This window comes from Cherax quadricarinatus, chromosome 47, assembly GCF_038502225.1.
Source record: "Cherax quadricarinatus isolate ZL_2023a chromosome 47, ASM3850222v1, whole genome shotgun sequence".
NCBI lineage: Eukaryota > Metazoa > Arthropoda > Malacostraca > Decapoda > Parastacidae > Cherax > Cherax quadricarinatus.
Window position 1 is genome coordinate 1,922,682 of NC_091338.1, and position 17,677 is coordinate 1,940,358.

The 17,677-nt window shown below is 37.6% G+C and overlaps 1 protein-coding gene across 1 annotated transcript; it reads left to right on the forward strand.

The window, feature by feature from the left end:
- Window positions 1-2,175: 2,175 nt before the first annotated feature.
- LOC138854030 (alpha-(1,6)-fucosyltransferase-like) lies at window positions 2,176-9,160 on the forward strand. Its single transcript, XM_070094625.1, has 11 exons — window positions 2,176-2,367; window positions 3,357-3,382; window positions 3,593-3,651; window positions 4,510-4,729; window positions 5,316-5,484; window positions 6,342-6,528; window positions 6,645-6,882; window positions 7,103-7,276; window positions 7,759-7,909; window positions 8,191-8,330; window positions 8,766-9,160. The coding sequence occupies exons 1-11, from the start codon at window positions 2,176-2,178 to the stop codon at window positions 8,932-8,934; spliced, it is 1,725 nt and encodes a 574-aa protein (XP_069950726.1). The 3' UTR covers window positions 8,935-9,160.
- The last annotated feature ends 8,517 nt before the right edge of the window (window positions 9,161-17,677 follow it).

Sequence of the window (17,677 nt, forward strand, 5' to 3'; positions counted from 1 at the left end):
GGATAAGAAAAGCTAAAAGGGACTATGAAATTAAAGTTGCTAGGGATTCTAAAACTAACCCAAAAAGTTTTTTCCAGGTCTATAGAACAAAAGTTAGAGATAAGATAGGTCCCCTTAAAAATAACTATGGGCACCTTACTGACAAAGATAATGAAATGTGCTCGATTTTTAATAATTATTTTCTCTCAGTTTTTACACAGGAAGACACTAACAATATTCCAGTAATTAATTTTTATAGTGGGCTAGAAGAAGATAAATTATGTAACATCACAGTCACTAGTGAAATGGTTGAGAAGCAGATAGACAGACTGAAGCAAAATAAGTCGCCGGGTCCTGATGAGGTTTTTTCAAGGGTTCTTAAGGAATGCAAAATGGAACTCTGTGAACCATTAACTAATATTTTTAATTTATCTCTTCAAACAGGTGTAGTGTCTGATATGTGGAAGATGGCTAATGTAATTCCTATTTTTAAAACAGGGGACAAGTCGTTACCGTCAAATTACCGCCCAATAAGCCTGATCTCAATTGTAGGCAAATTACTAGAGTCAATTATAGCTGAGATTATAAGAAGCCATCTCGATAAGCATAGCTTGATTAATGATACTCAGCATGGATTCACAAGAGGCCGGTCTTGTCTAACTAATTTATTAACTTTCTTCAGTAAAGCTTTTGAGGCTGTTGACCACGATAAAGAATTTGATATTATTTACTTAGATTTTAGTAAGGCTTTTGATAGAGTTCCGCACCATAGACTGTTAAAGAAAGTGGCAGCTCATGGCATTGGGGGAAAAGTGCTCTCGTGGATCGAGTCATGGCTCACTGACAGGAAGCAGAGAGTGTCCATAAATGGGGTTAAATCCGAGTGGGGATCTGTAACAAGTGGCGTTCCACAGGGATCAGTCTTGGGCCCGTTGTTGTTTATAATATATATCAATGATCTTGATGAGGGAATTACTAGTGATATGAGCAAATTCGCCGATGACACAAAGATAGGTAGGATAATTGATTCAAACGTAGATGTTATGGAACTTCAGGAGGATTTAAACAAACTCTATTCTTGGTCAGAAAAGTGGCAGATGCAGTTCAATGTAGATAAATGCAAGGTTCTGAAGCTTGGAAGTGCCCATAACTCTAGTACTTATAAGTTAAATGATGTAGAACTTAGCCATACAGATTGCGAAAAGGACTTGGGGGTTATGGTGAGCAGCAACCTTAAACCAAGACAGCAATGCCTAAGCGTACGTAATAAGGCAAATAGATTACTGGGATTTATATCAAGAAGTGTAAGCAACAGAAGTCCAGAGGTCATACTGCAGCTTTATACATCATTAGTAAGGCCTCACCTAGATTATGCAGCTCAGTTCTGGTCTCCATATTACAGAATGGACATAAATTCGTTAGAAAACATTCAGCGTAGGATGACTAAATTAATACATAGCATTAGAAATCTTCCTTATGAAGAAATATTGAAGACTCTTAAGTTACATTCACTTGTTAGACGAAGAATGAGGGGAGACCTGATCGAAGTGTATAAGTGGAAGATAGGTATTAATAAAGGGGATATTAATAAGGTCTTGAGGATGTCTCTCCAAGAGAGAACCCGCAGTAATGGATTTAAATTAGATAAGTTTAGATTTAGAAAGGACATAGGAAAGTATTGGTTTGGAAATAGGGTAGTTGATGAGTGGAACAGTCTACCTAGTTGGGTTATTGAGGCTGGGACTTTGGGTAGTTTCAAATTTAGGTTGGATAAGTACATGAGTGGGAGGGGTTGGATTTGAGTGGGACTTTCACATCAGAGCTTATTTCTTGGGTGGCATTGAAAATTGGGTTGGGCAAATGTTTTGTTAGTGGGATGAATTGTAAAGGACCTGCATAGTATGGGCCAACAGGCCTCCTGCAATGTTCCTCCTTTCTTATGTTCTTATGTTCTTAAATCTATTTATTGTAGTGATGTCTGTTTCCTGAATATAAAAAAACCTAGTTCTTCTGCTGTTTGTATCATAAGCTGGCACAGTTAGGTACAGTAAAGTTTGATAATCTGGCAAACAGATAAAAACTGACAAATATTGTGCAGCTATATGAAGAATGTGTGAGGAGAAGATCCTTTAGATTAGTTAGTCTCACTTAAATGTTATAGAAAAAAAAACTGGGTTGGAGATATTTGATTACTGAATGAATTTCACCAATGTGTACACCCATGATGCTATATCTTGTGTTTTCGGGGAACTTTCAGTAGGTATTCAGAATGGGAACGCTGCAACAGCCAATACAGAAGATGGTCATTGTAGGGTTAATGATGGTGACTGTGGGAACAACAATGTTTTATCTGACCACGAGCGACTCATCGTTATCTACGCCTTATTGGTAAGCTAAAATGTACTGATATATCTGCTGTTAACTCTTTCACACTTTAATATCTGTAATATGTTTTTCATAAATAAGTATAATGTATAAATTTCTCTGTTAAAAGTGAACGCGTTGTGATAATGCTCAATGAATTAATAAGAAAGTGGTAGATGAGTTATATTGAGTAATTGACGAATCTAGATGATAGACTTTTGACAGGAACTTTAAGCTAGTGGCAAGGTAAAAGAACACCTGATACAATGAGTAAAACAAAGAAAATGTGGCAGTAAGTAGAAGCGATAACGTAAAAAAGTGGGGAGGACTGATGGGGGTAATGATAGAATACTAAAAGTCTGTATTAATAGTCCCTTCAAGGAAGGTTCCTTGATGTTGGTGAGGGGCTCTTGATTTAGGGAATTGTATCTGTGCTCCAGTTTCCCGAATTAAGCCTGAATGCCTTCCACATCCCCCCCCCCCTCTGGCGCTGTATAATCCTCCGGGTTTAGCGCTTCCCCTTGATTATAATAATAATGTATTAATAGTGTTGTTCCGAGTCTTGTCTTTGTTCAGTGTAAAACAAGGAAACCTACCCAGTAAAGGGCGGACAGTATTTGTGTTTTTTTTTTGTTAAAGAAGGAAAAGTGATAAGTGAAAGAGTATGAATTAAAAATTTATGGCAGAAATGTATGAGTGATAGGAATTGTTCAATTGTTTCGGGCTGAGGTCAAAACTGACAAGACTAAGGGGGTGTATATCTATCAAAGGAGAGTAAAGACTGTCATAGTGAGAGATACTTATAAAGACTGTGCTTTAGTAAGAGTAAAGTGCTTTTGGAAGAGGAGTGTATAATGTATCCTTCAGTGAGTGATGACAGGGGAAGTTAGAAAGAAATGTTATCAGATGGGAATGAGGGGTAAGACATTCCCCTGAAGTAGTCAGTACTGAAGGAATTATTCTGGGCACAATTAGAGAGTTCAGGCAGAAAATATATTCGTCTTTCTGATCAGAGTTATGACCTGAGCCGCCATTCTGGGTGAGTCTGCTTTGCTAAGAAATTTCGAGTCAAACGTCCATAATCACATAGTTATTTAAGTGAATAAATATATCCATACACAGTTACCACATACATACATACTGCAACTAGCTGGGGATCGTCGCAGTATGTAAAATGCTTTAAAAATATGCATACATAATATATAATACATGTATACAATACCTAACATGTATTATTCGTTTAATTAAGGTCACCCAAGTTACTGGATTTTCAAGAACTCTTCAGCGAAGGAATCACTAAAGATCAAGGTCAGTGTTAAACCTTATTTAACACTCTAGTTCCTTATATACTACTACTACAATTACTGATACTACTACATCTACTATACACAACTACTACTATTACTATTCTCCCTCCCCCGCTCTTTCTGACCGGCCTTTTGCTTTCTCTCTCGTTTATTTGTCTTGACAATGATCCGGAAGTGACCGAAACGTTGCTAGACGTTTTCTCTCTTAACTGCTTATTAGTTAGGAATTGTTCCAGCCACGGTAGAATGAATCCTCATTAAATTCGACAGTCTGTTACATATTATACATATATTCCTCATTATTTTGGTCGTTACATTGTTCATATCTCATACATTATACATGTGTTAACTATGATTTATACATATGAGTTATATATTAAACATGTCATTACACTCTGGCTTCCGGGTTACTCATCATCTTTTTATGCGACATAAAATTTTACAAGGGTCATAAAATATATAATATTGACAATGTCCCTAAAACCAAATATTGATCACCAAACGAAGAGGTTAGAACACATCTTGACTATATTTTTTTTCTTATAAATTATTATTATTATTATTATTATTATTATTATTATTATTATTATTATTATTATTATTATTATTATTATTATTATTATTGAGGAAACATGGACGCCCTCTAGTAATGTTCCATGGTAGGAAGCAAGACTTTCCTGGGAACAGCCATGAAATTCCCTAGCAATCAGTATGGCTGTTCGTGACATAGGCCTGACTCTGGGAACAACTGCACACCAGTCCTCCCCAGGAGACGCACAACGTAGGAGGATGAACATGCGTGTGCCTAATAAACTATCTAATCAGACTGCAAAAAACTGAATATAAATCTTTCTCACAGCCGGCACGACCGAGCGATCGCTAAAGAGTGATAGTCCAGCACCTGCTTCAGACTGTGAACCCACTTTGGACTTCGAGGTCACACGACGACTGCTGGAGACCAACCTGAGGGACACTTATTTTTTCTTCTCAAACCAACTGAAGCAACTTTACTCCAACAAAACGAAAATGAACCAAGAGGACTTTAATAACTTGCAGAAGGAAGGTGCCGAGCGCGTAAGGTAATTGATTCAGGTAATAGTTACGCTGATGTATTTGGTAAATTTAGTTATGCAGGGCCAGCTTCCCTCATGTCCACTATGTACACTGGCGAAATTGACATGATGTTGGGACTTGGAAAATAGGAATCAAGTGCTCAAGCATGGACGAGAGACTTCAAAAAAACTGACTCTCATAATCAACTGGAAAAGTGCTGACATCTTCAAAAGCGAAACTTGAACAAACGAAAATTCAGTAGAAATATTGAAGTGAAGCTAAATTTAATACAGTATTCCAATAGGAAATTTTAAACCAGATCTAATGACAAAATATGCAATAACAAAGATCCCTGCATCGTGTTTAAATAGGCATTAATACAATAATTACCCAGACACCCTCACGACCACACGTTCCTAAATAAGGGGATTCTACGCTGAGATTTCATCACATCTTGAGGATCCAAGGAGCTTCGCCCCCCCACATTATCATGATTTACGCACCAACTGACACACCAACCCAAATCTTACAATCAACATCCCACTCTTCGTGATGTATACCTGTTCTTCTCTTGTTCCATTGCCTGATCACTGACTCAACATACATCATCAGGGTTCTTCAGCACGACCTGTGGAGGTTGAGTCAGATGGGAGGTAAAGAAGGAAGCTGGAGGAAGCGAGAGGCCGAAGACCTGAGTGAGGAAGTTCAGAAGCGATTACACCGCCTGCAACACCCACACAACTGTGCCACTGCAAAGAAACTTATTTGCAATCTCGACGTGGTAAAATACTTTTTTCCTTGTTTGTGTTTTTTAGATACTGGTTATTGAAAACTAAGCTAGAGAGTTCCGTCATCTGTTCAGTTATGATATTTAGACTACACACACTTCCCGTATCTTCATTTTCTTGACAACAAACGGAGACATTATTCCCAGTTAATCTAAACTGACTTATTTCCGGGACCTTCCATCCTCAGTCTACACCGCGGGACTGTGCTTACAAGTAAGGGAACGCAAGAAAACACACCAACAATGTTGACAAAGGCGGATTTTTTGCCAGCCGGTCTGTGTCCAGCACACCATAATATCTTGCTACCAACCTCCCACCGCAACCATGTCCGCCTCGTCGTTCACTATTGTTTCCAACTACTAAAGCGCATTGTAAGCTATCCAAAAATTTTACTCCCCTTATCCCATTAACATTCGTAAACAACTATGGTTGAATTACATTGCCAGTAAGCACAAAGAAGTCGTTTTTTAGCTTGGTCACAGGAAACACCGATATTCAGGATAATGAAGATAACGAATCATTTGTTCGGTCAGTTGTTCACGAACTGTCAGTATGTATTCCTTCCTCGGACTCTTTTCCAGAGCTCTCTCAACAATATGTAAACCACTGGCAACAATGCTGGTTCAAGTTAAAACGCAGCAAACTTATTTCAGTTTGGCAGTTCATGGGAAACTACGCGAGTTATGAAAAGACTAATTCCTTTCCAGACAATGTTTTTTTTTTTTGGTGAGAGTATATTTTCAACGTAAGAATGTTTAAGCCAACACTTGGTCTAAACAGCATTCATTAATACCAGTAACTGTGGCTGTATAATTTCTTGCCATTACATTTTTTCCTCAACGTCTCACAGGGATGTGGTTTTGGCTGCCAGTTCCACCGCCTCATCCACTGCTTCATGGCAGCCTATGGAAAAAACAGAACACTTATTGTCAACTCTGCTGGCTGGCGTTACTCTCCCAATGGCTGGGAAACTGTCTTCCAGCCTTTCAGTGAAACATGTACCAACTTTTCAATGAAAAATGTAACTAATTGGCCCGGTAAGATGTAGAAATAATTTTTTTTGAAGTTCTTTCGCATTTTTAATAGCTCTGATTAATTTTTATTCACAAGAAAACAGGTTCTCACACACAGTACCTTCGTTACTTCTTGACAGGAACAAGTGACTCACAAGCGGTGCGATTTCCCCCATTCTACACCATGATTCCACGCCCAGAAAACCTGCCATTAGCCATCCCAAAAGACATCTCCAAACGACTGATTCGTTTGCATGGTCACCCGGGCGTCTGGTGGGTGGGTCAGTTTATCAAATACTTGTTCAGATTTCAGCCGTACATGCAAGAGATGATCGACAAAACAGAAAAATCTATACAGTTTCAGCATCCCATTGTAGGGTAAGTGTAAAAATCTTATAGGAAAATATTGTGCACTGAGCCTTATTTCAGATATATTTATCTTTGTTGTAGTAATAAAACTGATTTCTTATTTCATGGATAAGAGTAATGGATAAATAATCTAGATCGTAAAATGTGATCTCGATGTTTGTGTGAAAGTGGTTCTCTTATCCCATCAAGATCCAGATTTAGTATTGAAAGAACTTGTTGTCATTCACAGTGTACATGTGAGACGAACTGATAAATATATTGAGGCGAGTTTGCATAATGTGGAGGAATACATGGAACAGGTGGAAGAGTACTTCGCAGGGCTCCAGATCTTCAACCCAAATGTTACGCGGAGGATCTACTTATCTTCCGACGAGCCCAAAGTCTACGAGGAAGTCAAGAAAAAGTAACATATTATTGATCTTATTGCATTAAGATATGTGGTAGCAGGAGATAAGATATGTGCAGTTTTTTTTTGTTAATGTAAGCTCGTATTTTTGATTCAGTACATCTTTCGTGTTCAACGTGAATTATTTAGAGACGTAATTTATTAGCGACTGTTATGAATTTAGACTTAATGAAGTGGAATAGTTTCTATCTCTGGGAGAATTAAAATTAGACCCTATGAAAGAAAACATTTATTGAATTTATTAACATTATTAATAGTTTAAGGTGAGGGTATACAGTGTCTGTAGTTTTTTCATGATTTCTTGTAAGATTTTCTTTCCATCTTAGACTCTGAGAGCAAAATTTCCCAAGTTCCTGTCATGTTATCATTTGTTCCCAAAGATTTGTGTTCATACTTAAAAAAGGCAGACTGTCAGGCAATAGATTATCAGGCACCACAGAACCAAATAATGAAATAAGTTTTCTGGTATTATTACACAGGTATCCTCACTACAAGGTCCTCTACCAGAAGAAACAGGTGGAAGTTGTCCATGAGAACACACGGTACACTCTGGCCTCGCTCAAAGACCTCATAATGGATATCTACTTTTTGGCTCGTTCAGACTACATCGTTCTCACTTTTTCTTCCAATGTGAGTGCTGTTACGATCTTCGTAAGCAAAAGCTATCCGTGAAATTACATAGCGTGAAACTGAAGACTACGATGACAGCTTAGAAACATTAATAATGAGTTACGTGATACTACATTATAGGTCAAGTGTTTCTTATCTGAAAATATCATGAAACTCTTGTCCTGTTTTCTGGCGAATAAAATACAACCACAATGAATATATTCAAAGTGCAATGCATTGCATCTGGATTATTGTTAATAAATATAACTGGTAGTTAACACTTGGATGCTTGTTCTGCACAGACTGGGAGGCTGGTGTACGAGATGATGCAGTTCTTGCATCCGGACGCCTCCGCTAACTTCTACTCCTTAGACGATACATATTTTTCCCACTCACAGAGGCCGAACTTCTGCAGGATGCGCTTCTCCCACCAGGACCGCAGGTGAGAGCTGAGTACAGCACCTCGAGGCACCAATAAACCCGCTTGAAAACAATGAAACAGAAACCCATACTAATATTTATTTCTTCCTTACACTGAGGTCCTCTTTAGCAGACATGCAATATTCATTTTATTTTCTACTTTATTGTTTCTATATGGCTTTCTTTATGCCACTGACAAGTATATATTACACACTTAAGCTGAGTATTATTTCAAATTATATATATATATATATATATATATATATATATATATATATATATATATATATATATATATATATATATATATATATATATATATATATATATATACATACATATGAACCAGAGGTATAGGTAAATATGTTCGTATACTTGTTTTACTTAAGAAATGTGTTGTTTTATTAAGCTCATTCGTTACTCATTTTAAAGTTATTTCTACTTGTCCTCGGAACAGAGCAAATATCACCATAGAAGAGGGTAAGATGTGGATGTTACCTTCATGGTTCCATAACTTCCGCAATGATCAGTATCTCCCATACAAGAGGAGCGGGAAGACAACAGTTATGATACCACTGTACAAGCTGGAGAACCTTGTTGACATTGTTAACTTGGATTCCCCTTGACCTGAGGTAGATGGTAACAGGAAAGTCGTCAACTCAGTGTTGTTAAGTACTTGCCATCGTTATGCAGCACACATAATGACTAGTTCAGGCTCAGTCCTACGTTTCTGAATCGCATTATAGATTCTTTACATCAACTTTTTTTTCGTAGTTGGAGCGGCTAGGCTACTGTATTATCTTTTTCTTCCATCCTGTAAACGGAAACTCTTTCCTACATTACTCACAATGGTTCACCTTATCGTATAAATACGATGTCAGTTCATAGATTATATTATCAGATAGTTGAGAAATGTTAATAAACACACAATTTGCGTGCAAACAATCCTTGTTGAAAATTTTAGAATGAAGATACACAGTATTTTGCATAAAACTGTCCCTCATTCTGTATATAATATATTGTAATTAGTGAGGTACATTAGTTTTTAAGGGAGCAAACATGGAGATGAATACACAATACATAAGATGAGTATTGTGCTCGATTTGGGATGCATAGCAAGAGTACAAATTCTGACGTGATGGAGGGACCTCCCAGCTGCGTGTATGTACAACACACGAAGACTGTTATATATGTCAGAATGTCAACACACAACCAGTTTAGCAGTCAGGTAGCGCGGCGTCTGTGAAGATAAAACTATGAAGACGGACGTAGGATCGAGTCTCTACCACTTCTTGTGCTGAATACCATACACAGATTTAACCCTTGCAGATAAATAAATAAAATGTTACTGTATTTATAAAAGTGGGGCGTACAAATATAACTCAGTAGCGTCTATACATCATTCTGTATGCCTATACATCATTCTGTATGCCTATACATCATTCTGTATGCCTATACATCATTCTGTATGCCTATACATCATTCTGTATGCCTATACATCATTCTGTATGCCTATGCATCATTCTGTATGCCTATACATCATTCTGTATGCCTATACATCATTCTGTATGCCTATACATCATTCTGTATGCCTATACATCATTCTGTATGCCTATACGTCATTCTGTATGCCTATACATCATTCTGTATGCCTATACATCATTCTACATGCCTATACATCATTCTGTATGCCTATACATCATTCTGTATGCCTATACATCATTCTGTATGCCTATACATCATTCTGTATGCCTATACATCATTCTGTATGCCTATACATCATTCTACATGCCTATACATCATTCTGTATGCCTATACATCATTCTGTATGCCTATACATCATTCTGTATGCCTATACATCATTCTGCATGCCTATACATCATTCTGTATGCCTATACATCATTCTGTATGCCTATACATCATTCTGCATGCCTATACATCATTCTGCATGCCTGTATATCATTCTGTATGCCTATACATCATTCTGTATGCCTATACATCATTCTGCATGCCTATACATCATTCTGCATGCCTATACATCATTCTGCATGCCTATACATCATTCTGCATGCCTATACATCATTCTACATGCCTATACATCATTCTGCATGCCTATACATCATTCTGCATGCCTATACATCATTCTGCATGCCTATACATCATTCTGTATGCTGTATGCCTATACATCATTCTGTATGCCTATACATCATTCTGTATGCCTATACATCATTCTGCATGCCTATACATCATTCTGTATGCCTATACATCATTCTGTATGCCTATACATCATTCTGTATGCCTATACATCATTCTGTATGCCTATACATCATTCTGTATGCCTATACATCATTCTGTATGCCTATACATCATTCTGTATGCCTATACATCATTCTGTATGCCTATACATCATTCTGTATGCCTATACATCATTCTGTATGCCTATACATCATTCTGCATGCCTATACATCATTCTGTATGCCTATACAACATTCTGCATGCCTATACATCATTCTGTATGCCTATACATCATTCTGTATGCCTATACATCATTCTGTATGCCTATACATCATTCTGTATGCCTATACATCATTCTACATGCCTATACATCATTCTGCATGCCTATACATCATTCTGCATGCCTATACATCATTCTGCATGCCTATACATCATTCTGCATGCCTATACATCATTCTGCATGCCTATATATCATTCTGTATGCCTATACATCATTCTGTATGCCTATACATCATTCTGCATGCCTATACATCATTCTGCATGCCTATACATCATTCTACATGCCTATACGTCATTCTGCATGCCTATACATCATTCTACATGCCTATACATCATTCTGCATGCCTATACATCATTCTGCATGCCTATACATCATTCTGCATGCCTATACATCATTCTGCATGCCTATACATCATTCTGCATGCCTATACATCATTCTGTATGCCTATACATCATTCTGTATGCCTATGCATCATTCTGTATGCCTATACATCATTCTGTATGCCTATACATCATTCTGCATGCATGCCTATACATCATTCTGCATGCCTATACATCATTCTGCATGCCTATACATCATTCTGCATGCCTATACATCATTCTGCATGCCTATATATCATTCTGTATGCCTATACATCATTCTGTATGCCTATACATCATTCTGCATGCCTATACATCATTCTGCATGCCTATACATCATTCTGCATGCCTATACATCATTCTGCATGCCTATACATCATTCTACATGCCTATACATCATTCTGCATGCCTATACATCATTCTGCATGCCTATACATCATTCTGCATGCCTATACATCATTCTGCATGCCTATACATCATTCTGCATGCCTATACATCATTCTACATAGGTATTATTAAGTTTCTTTCAACTTAAGGCTCATTTTTGCTTTTATTGTGGTCCAGTTAAGATTTATTTCTTATAAAACTTAATACATTATTAAATGATGGTATATAAAATCTTATTTACGAATAAAAATGATTTTTTGAACTTTCCTCGTATCTCTAACTTGCATCTCACCATTAACAAATAAAATTAAATGGGTTGACCTCCAGCTCTAGGGTCATTACTATGTTTGAAATGGTACTTCTGAGCTTAACGAAAAAAAAAAATTAATTGTATTTGTTTATTATTAAATTATTGTAAACTTATCTAGAATATATTTAGCTGGATTAGACTAAGTTAAATTGCGCTTGTTATAATAAGGTCTGGTAAGTTTTCTATTTTAAAAAAAATATATATTTAAACGTACAAGAGATTATTTTAGAATGGACTTAATTTTAAATGAGTTCTTGCTAATTGATCAGTTTCACCTATTCAGCACGACATTATACATCTAACTTTCTTGATAATGTGAGAAGTCACGAAAGCGCTTGGAATTTCACTATCCTTTCACAATGGTTGTTTTGCATATTCTGATATCACCTGTTTACTGTGATCTTAGTGCATATATTTTGCAAGCTCCTGATGATGTGTTGATTGTAACAAGAAAGGCCTAGACCTATCATTCATATATTTTTTTTTTTTTTTTTCAACAAGTCGGCCGTCTCCCACCGAGGTAGGGTGACCCAAAAAAGAAAGAAAATCCCCAAAAAGAAAATACTTTCATCATCATTCAACACTTTCACCACACTCGCACATTATCACTGTTTTTGCAGAGGTGCTCAGAATACAACAGTCTAGAAGCATACACATATAAAGATACACAACATATCCCTCCAAACTGCCAATATCCCAAACCCCTCCTTTAAAGTGCAGGCATTGTACTTCCCATTTCCAGGACTCAAGTCCGACTATATGAAAATAACCGGTTTCCCTGAATCCCTTCACTAAATATTACCCTGCTCACACTCCAACAGATCGTCAGGTCCCAAGTACCATTCGTCTCCATTCACTCCTATCTAACACGCTCACGCACGCTTGCTGGAAGTCCAAGCCCCTTACCCACAAAACCTCCTTTACCCCCTCTCTCCAACCCTTTCGAGGACGACCCCTACCCCGCCTTCCTTCCCCTATAGATTTATATGCTTTCCATGTCATTCTACTTTGATCCATTCTCTCTAAATGACCAAACCACCTCAACAACCCCTCTTCTGCCCTCTGACTAATACTTTTATTAACTCCACACCTTCTCCTAATTTCCACACTCCGAATTTTCTGCATAATATTTACACCACACATTGCCCTTAAACAGGACATCTCCACTGCCTCCAACCGTCTCCTCGCTGCTGCATTTACCACCCAAGCTTCACACCCATATAAGAGTGTTGGTACTACTATACTTTCATACATTCCCTTCTTTGCCTCCATAGATAACGTTTTTTGACTCCACATATACCTCAACGCACCACTCACCTTTTTTCCCTCATCAATTCTATGATTAATCTCATCCTTCATAAATCCATCCGCCGACACGTCAACTCCCAAGTATCTGAAAACATTCACTTCTTCCATACTCCTCCTCCCCAATTTGATATCCAATTTTTCTTTATCTAAATCATTTGACACCCTCATCACCTTACTCTTTTCAATGTTCACTTTCAACTTTCTACCTTTACACACATTCCCAAACTCATCCACTAACCTTTGCAATTTTTCTTTAGAATCTCCCATAAGCACAGTATCATCAGCAAAAAGTAACTGTGTCAATTCCCATTTTGAATTTGATTCCCCATAATTTAATCCCACCCCTCTCCCAAACACCCTAGCATTTACTTCCTTTACAACCCCATCTATAAATATATTAAACAACCATGGTGACATTACACATCCCTGTCTAAGACCTACTTTTACCGGGAAGTAGTCTCCCTCTCTTCTACACACCCTAACCTGAGCCTCACTATCCTCATAAAAACTCTTTACAGCATTTAATAACTTACCACCTATTCCATATACTTGCAACATCTGCCACATTGCTCCTCTATCCACTCTATCATATGCCTTTTCTAAATCCATAAATGCAATAAAAACTTCCCTATCTTTATCTAAATACTGTTCACATATATGCTTCAATGTAAACACCTGATCTACACATCCCCTACCCACTCTAAAACCTCCTTGCTCATCCGCAATCCTACATTCTGTCTTACCTCTAATTCTTTCAATTATAACCCTACCGTACACTTTTCCTGGTATACTCAGTAAGCTTATTCCTCTATAATTTTTACAGTCTCTTTTGTCCCCTTTCCCTTTATATAAAGGGACTATACATGCTCTCTGCCAATCCCTAGGTACCTTCCCCTCTTTCATACATTTATTAAACAAAAGTACCAACCACTCCAACACTATATCCCCCCTGCTTTTAACATTTCTGTCATGATCCCATCAGTTCCAGCTGCTTTACCCCCTTTCATTTTACGTAATGCCTCACGTACCTCCCCCACACTTACATTCTGCTCTTCTTCACTTATAAAAGATGATATACCTCCCTGACCAGTGCATGAAATTACTGCCTCTGTTTCTTCCTTAACATTTAAAAGTTCCTCAAAATATTCTCGCCATCTACCCAATACCTCCATCTCCCCATCTACTAACTCCCCTACTCTGTTTTTAACTGACAAATCCATATTTTCCCTAGGCTTTCTTAACTTGTTTAACTCACTCCAAAATTTTTTCTTATTTTCATTAAAATTTCTTGACAGTGCCTCTCCCACTCTATCATCTGCTCTCCTTTTGCACTCTCTCACCACTCTCTTTACCTTTCTTTTACTCTCCATGTACTCTGCTCTTCTTATAACACTTCTGCTTTGTAAAAACCTCTCATAAGCTACCTTTTTCTCTTTTATCACACCCTTTACTTCATCATTCCACCAATCACTTCTCTTTCCTCCTGCCCCCACCCTCCTATAACCACAAACTTCTGCCCCACATTCTAATACTGCATTTTTAAAACTATTCCAACCCTCTTCAACCCCCCCACTACTCATCTTTGCACTAGCCCACCTTTCTGCCAATAGTCGCTTATATCTCACCCGAACTTCCTCCTCCCTTAGTTTATACACTTTCACCTCCCTCTTACTTGTTGTTGCCACCTTCCTCTTTTCCCATCTACCTCTTACTCTAACTGTAGCTACAACTAAATAATGATCCGATATATCAGTTGCCCCTCTATAAACATGTACATCCTGGAGCCTACCCATCAACCTTTTATCCACCAATACATAATCTAATAAACTACTTTCATTACGTGCTACATCATACCTTGTATATTTATTTATCCTCTTTTTCATAAAATATGTATTACTTATTACCAAATTTCTTTCTACACATAGCTCAATTAAAGGCTCCCCATTTACATTTACCCCTGGCACCCCAAATTTACCTACTACTCCTTCCATAACATTTTTACCCACTTTAGCATTGAAATCCCCAACCACCATTACTCTCACACTTGATTCAAAACTCCCCACGCATTCACTCAACATTTCCCAAAATCTCTCTCTCTCCTCTACACTTCTCTCTTCTCCAGGTGCATACACACTTATTATAACCCACTTTTCACATCCAATCTTTATTTTACTCCACATAATCCTTGAATTAATACATTTATAGTCCCTCTTTTCCTGCCATAGCTTATCCTTCAACATTATTGCTACTCCTTCTTTAGCTCTAACTCTATTTGAAACCCCTGACCTAATCCCATTTATTCCTCTCCACTGAAACTCTCCCACCCCCTTCAGCTTTGTTTCACTTAAAGCCAGGACATCCAGCTTCTTCTCATTCATAACATCCACAATCATCTCTTTCTTATCATCTGCACAACATCCACGCACATTCAGACTTCCCACTTTGACAATTTTCTTCTTCTTATTCTTTTTAGTAATCTTTACAGGAAAAGGGGTTACTAGCCCATTGTTCCCGGCATTTTAGTTGACTTTTACAACACGCATGGCTTACGGAGGAAAGATTCTTATTCCACTTCCCCATGGATATAAAAGGAAAATTAATGAGACTAAGAACTATTAAGATAAAATCAAAAGAAAACTCAGATGAGTGTGTATAAATAAATGTGTACATGTATGTGTAGTGTGACCTAAGTGTAAGTAGAAGTAGCAAGACATGCCTGTAATCTTGCATATTTATGAGACAGACAAAAGACATCAGCAATCCTACCATCATGTAAAACAATTATATATATATATAGATATATATATATATATATATATATATATATATATATATATATATATATATATATATATATATATATATATATGACAAACTCAACCATGTTAAGCGAGTGCCAGACTTTGTACTTTCACAGCAGCCTTAACAGGCAGTCAGAATGGCAACAGTGTGACCATCAGGATAACAGATGTGCCTCATCCAGTTATAACCGGGGTAATGTTCGACCTGCCTTTTACCTGCTAGTAACAGCTGTTATCTATTACACACCTGCCTTTATCTCATTAATTTTTCATGTCTCACTCACAGATGTGCACCTCCTACGTACAGGTTTATCTGGTGTAACTAAAAGTAATGAGATACTAAATAAAGTCTTATCAGGATAATGGGGATAAAATACTGAGAAAATACGGAAAGTAAACATTGAGATAGAAATTGACGTAGAAATTGAGTGTTTGTGACAGTAAAGAGTTAGATTTATCAGAATGAGGGAAGTATGAAAAATGAGTTTGGAGTGAGAAAGTCAGCAATGATAGACGGGATTTCCACGTGAGTTGAGAACGGATGTAAATAGTGGTGGAAAAGTTTGTGTATTTCTTCAACGTGTGTACTAGAGAAGGTGAGGTACTGACGACAGGTATAGAACATTTAGAGTAGCATGATCCTCCGCCTTCTCTTCCTTCTGACCACACATCGGTTAACCAGACTTCCATCTTAATGACCATCTTGTATTCGATTGGCGTTAGTCACTGATACTTAACACCAGTACACAAGCGGCAGTGTGAGGAAAAAGCCCTTAAAAGTGGTGATTATGGTTGTTCAGACACCCAGGAACCATTAGCATGCTACCGCCCGCACTACCATCTAGCGGGCTGAGGCTAAACTTCAGTTCCTCGGGTCTGATTTGCTTTAATTTCTACTCCTGGTAGTATTGACCTTACCTGGTGTGGGTTGAAGTTTGGAGAATCACTTCACCTCCACTCTTCTCCTGATGAAGTAAAGTGATCTACCAGGAGTATTTCAGTTCATTGCTACTTATTTTCCTTGTTACCAGAAGAATACCACCCTTTGTCTGTCTTCAGTGTTATACTCGTGTAACCAGTGTTGTTTTGTTTATTACTAGCTCTGCTACTGGCCTGGTCAACCAGGGTAGACGCTAGTTAATTGAAGCAAGATCCCTGTCTACAGAACGTAGTGGGACATTACGACTCCTCACCTCTGAAATCTGAATTTTTGTGCTACAACCAAGTAGTGACAGGATTTTCAGAACATGTTCAGACGGGCAGCATAGTCACTGATGCCTAACACCAGTACACAAGCAGCATTGTAATCACTGATACCAAGCACTGTCTACAAGGAAAACAACTGAAGGCCATACAACTTCTGAGATCGGAAAGCGGGAGCGATGATCCACTGAATCGCTAACAGTTTAAAATATGTCAGACACTCTACTTACGTGGAAATATGTCGGTTGCTGTATAATGTAAGCGCTTGTATATATGTACATATTCGAGACACAAAGTGATTCATAATTATTTTTTCATTACAAATTCGTATCATAAACACAATATTAAATAACTTATGTTCTGGTCTATTATTGGTTAAGGGTTAATGTCATACAGGAAACGGGTTCGAATCTTGTGCGAGGCGAGACCTGCTGCCCAGAATTTATTAAAGGTATAAGGATAACTAGGAGTTAGTCTGCTGTTGTG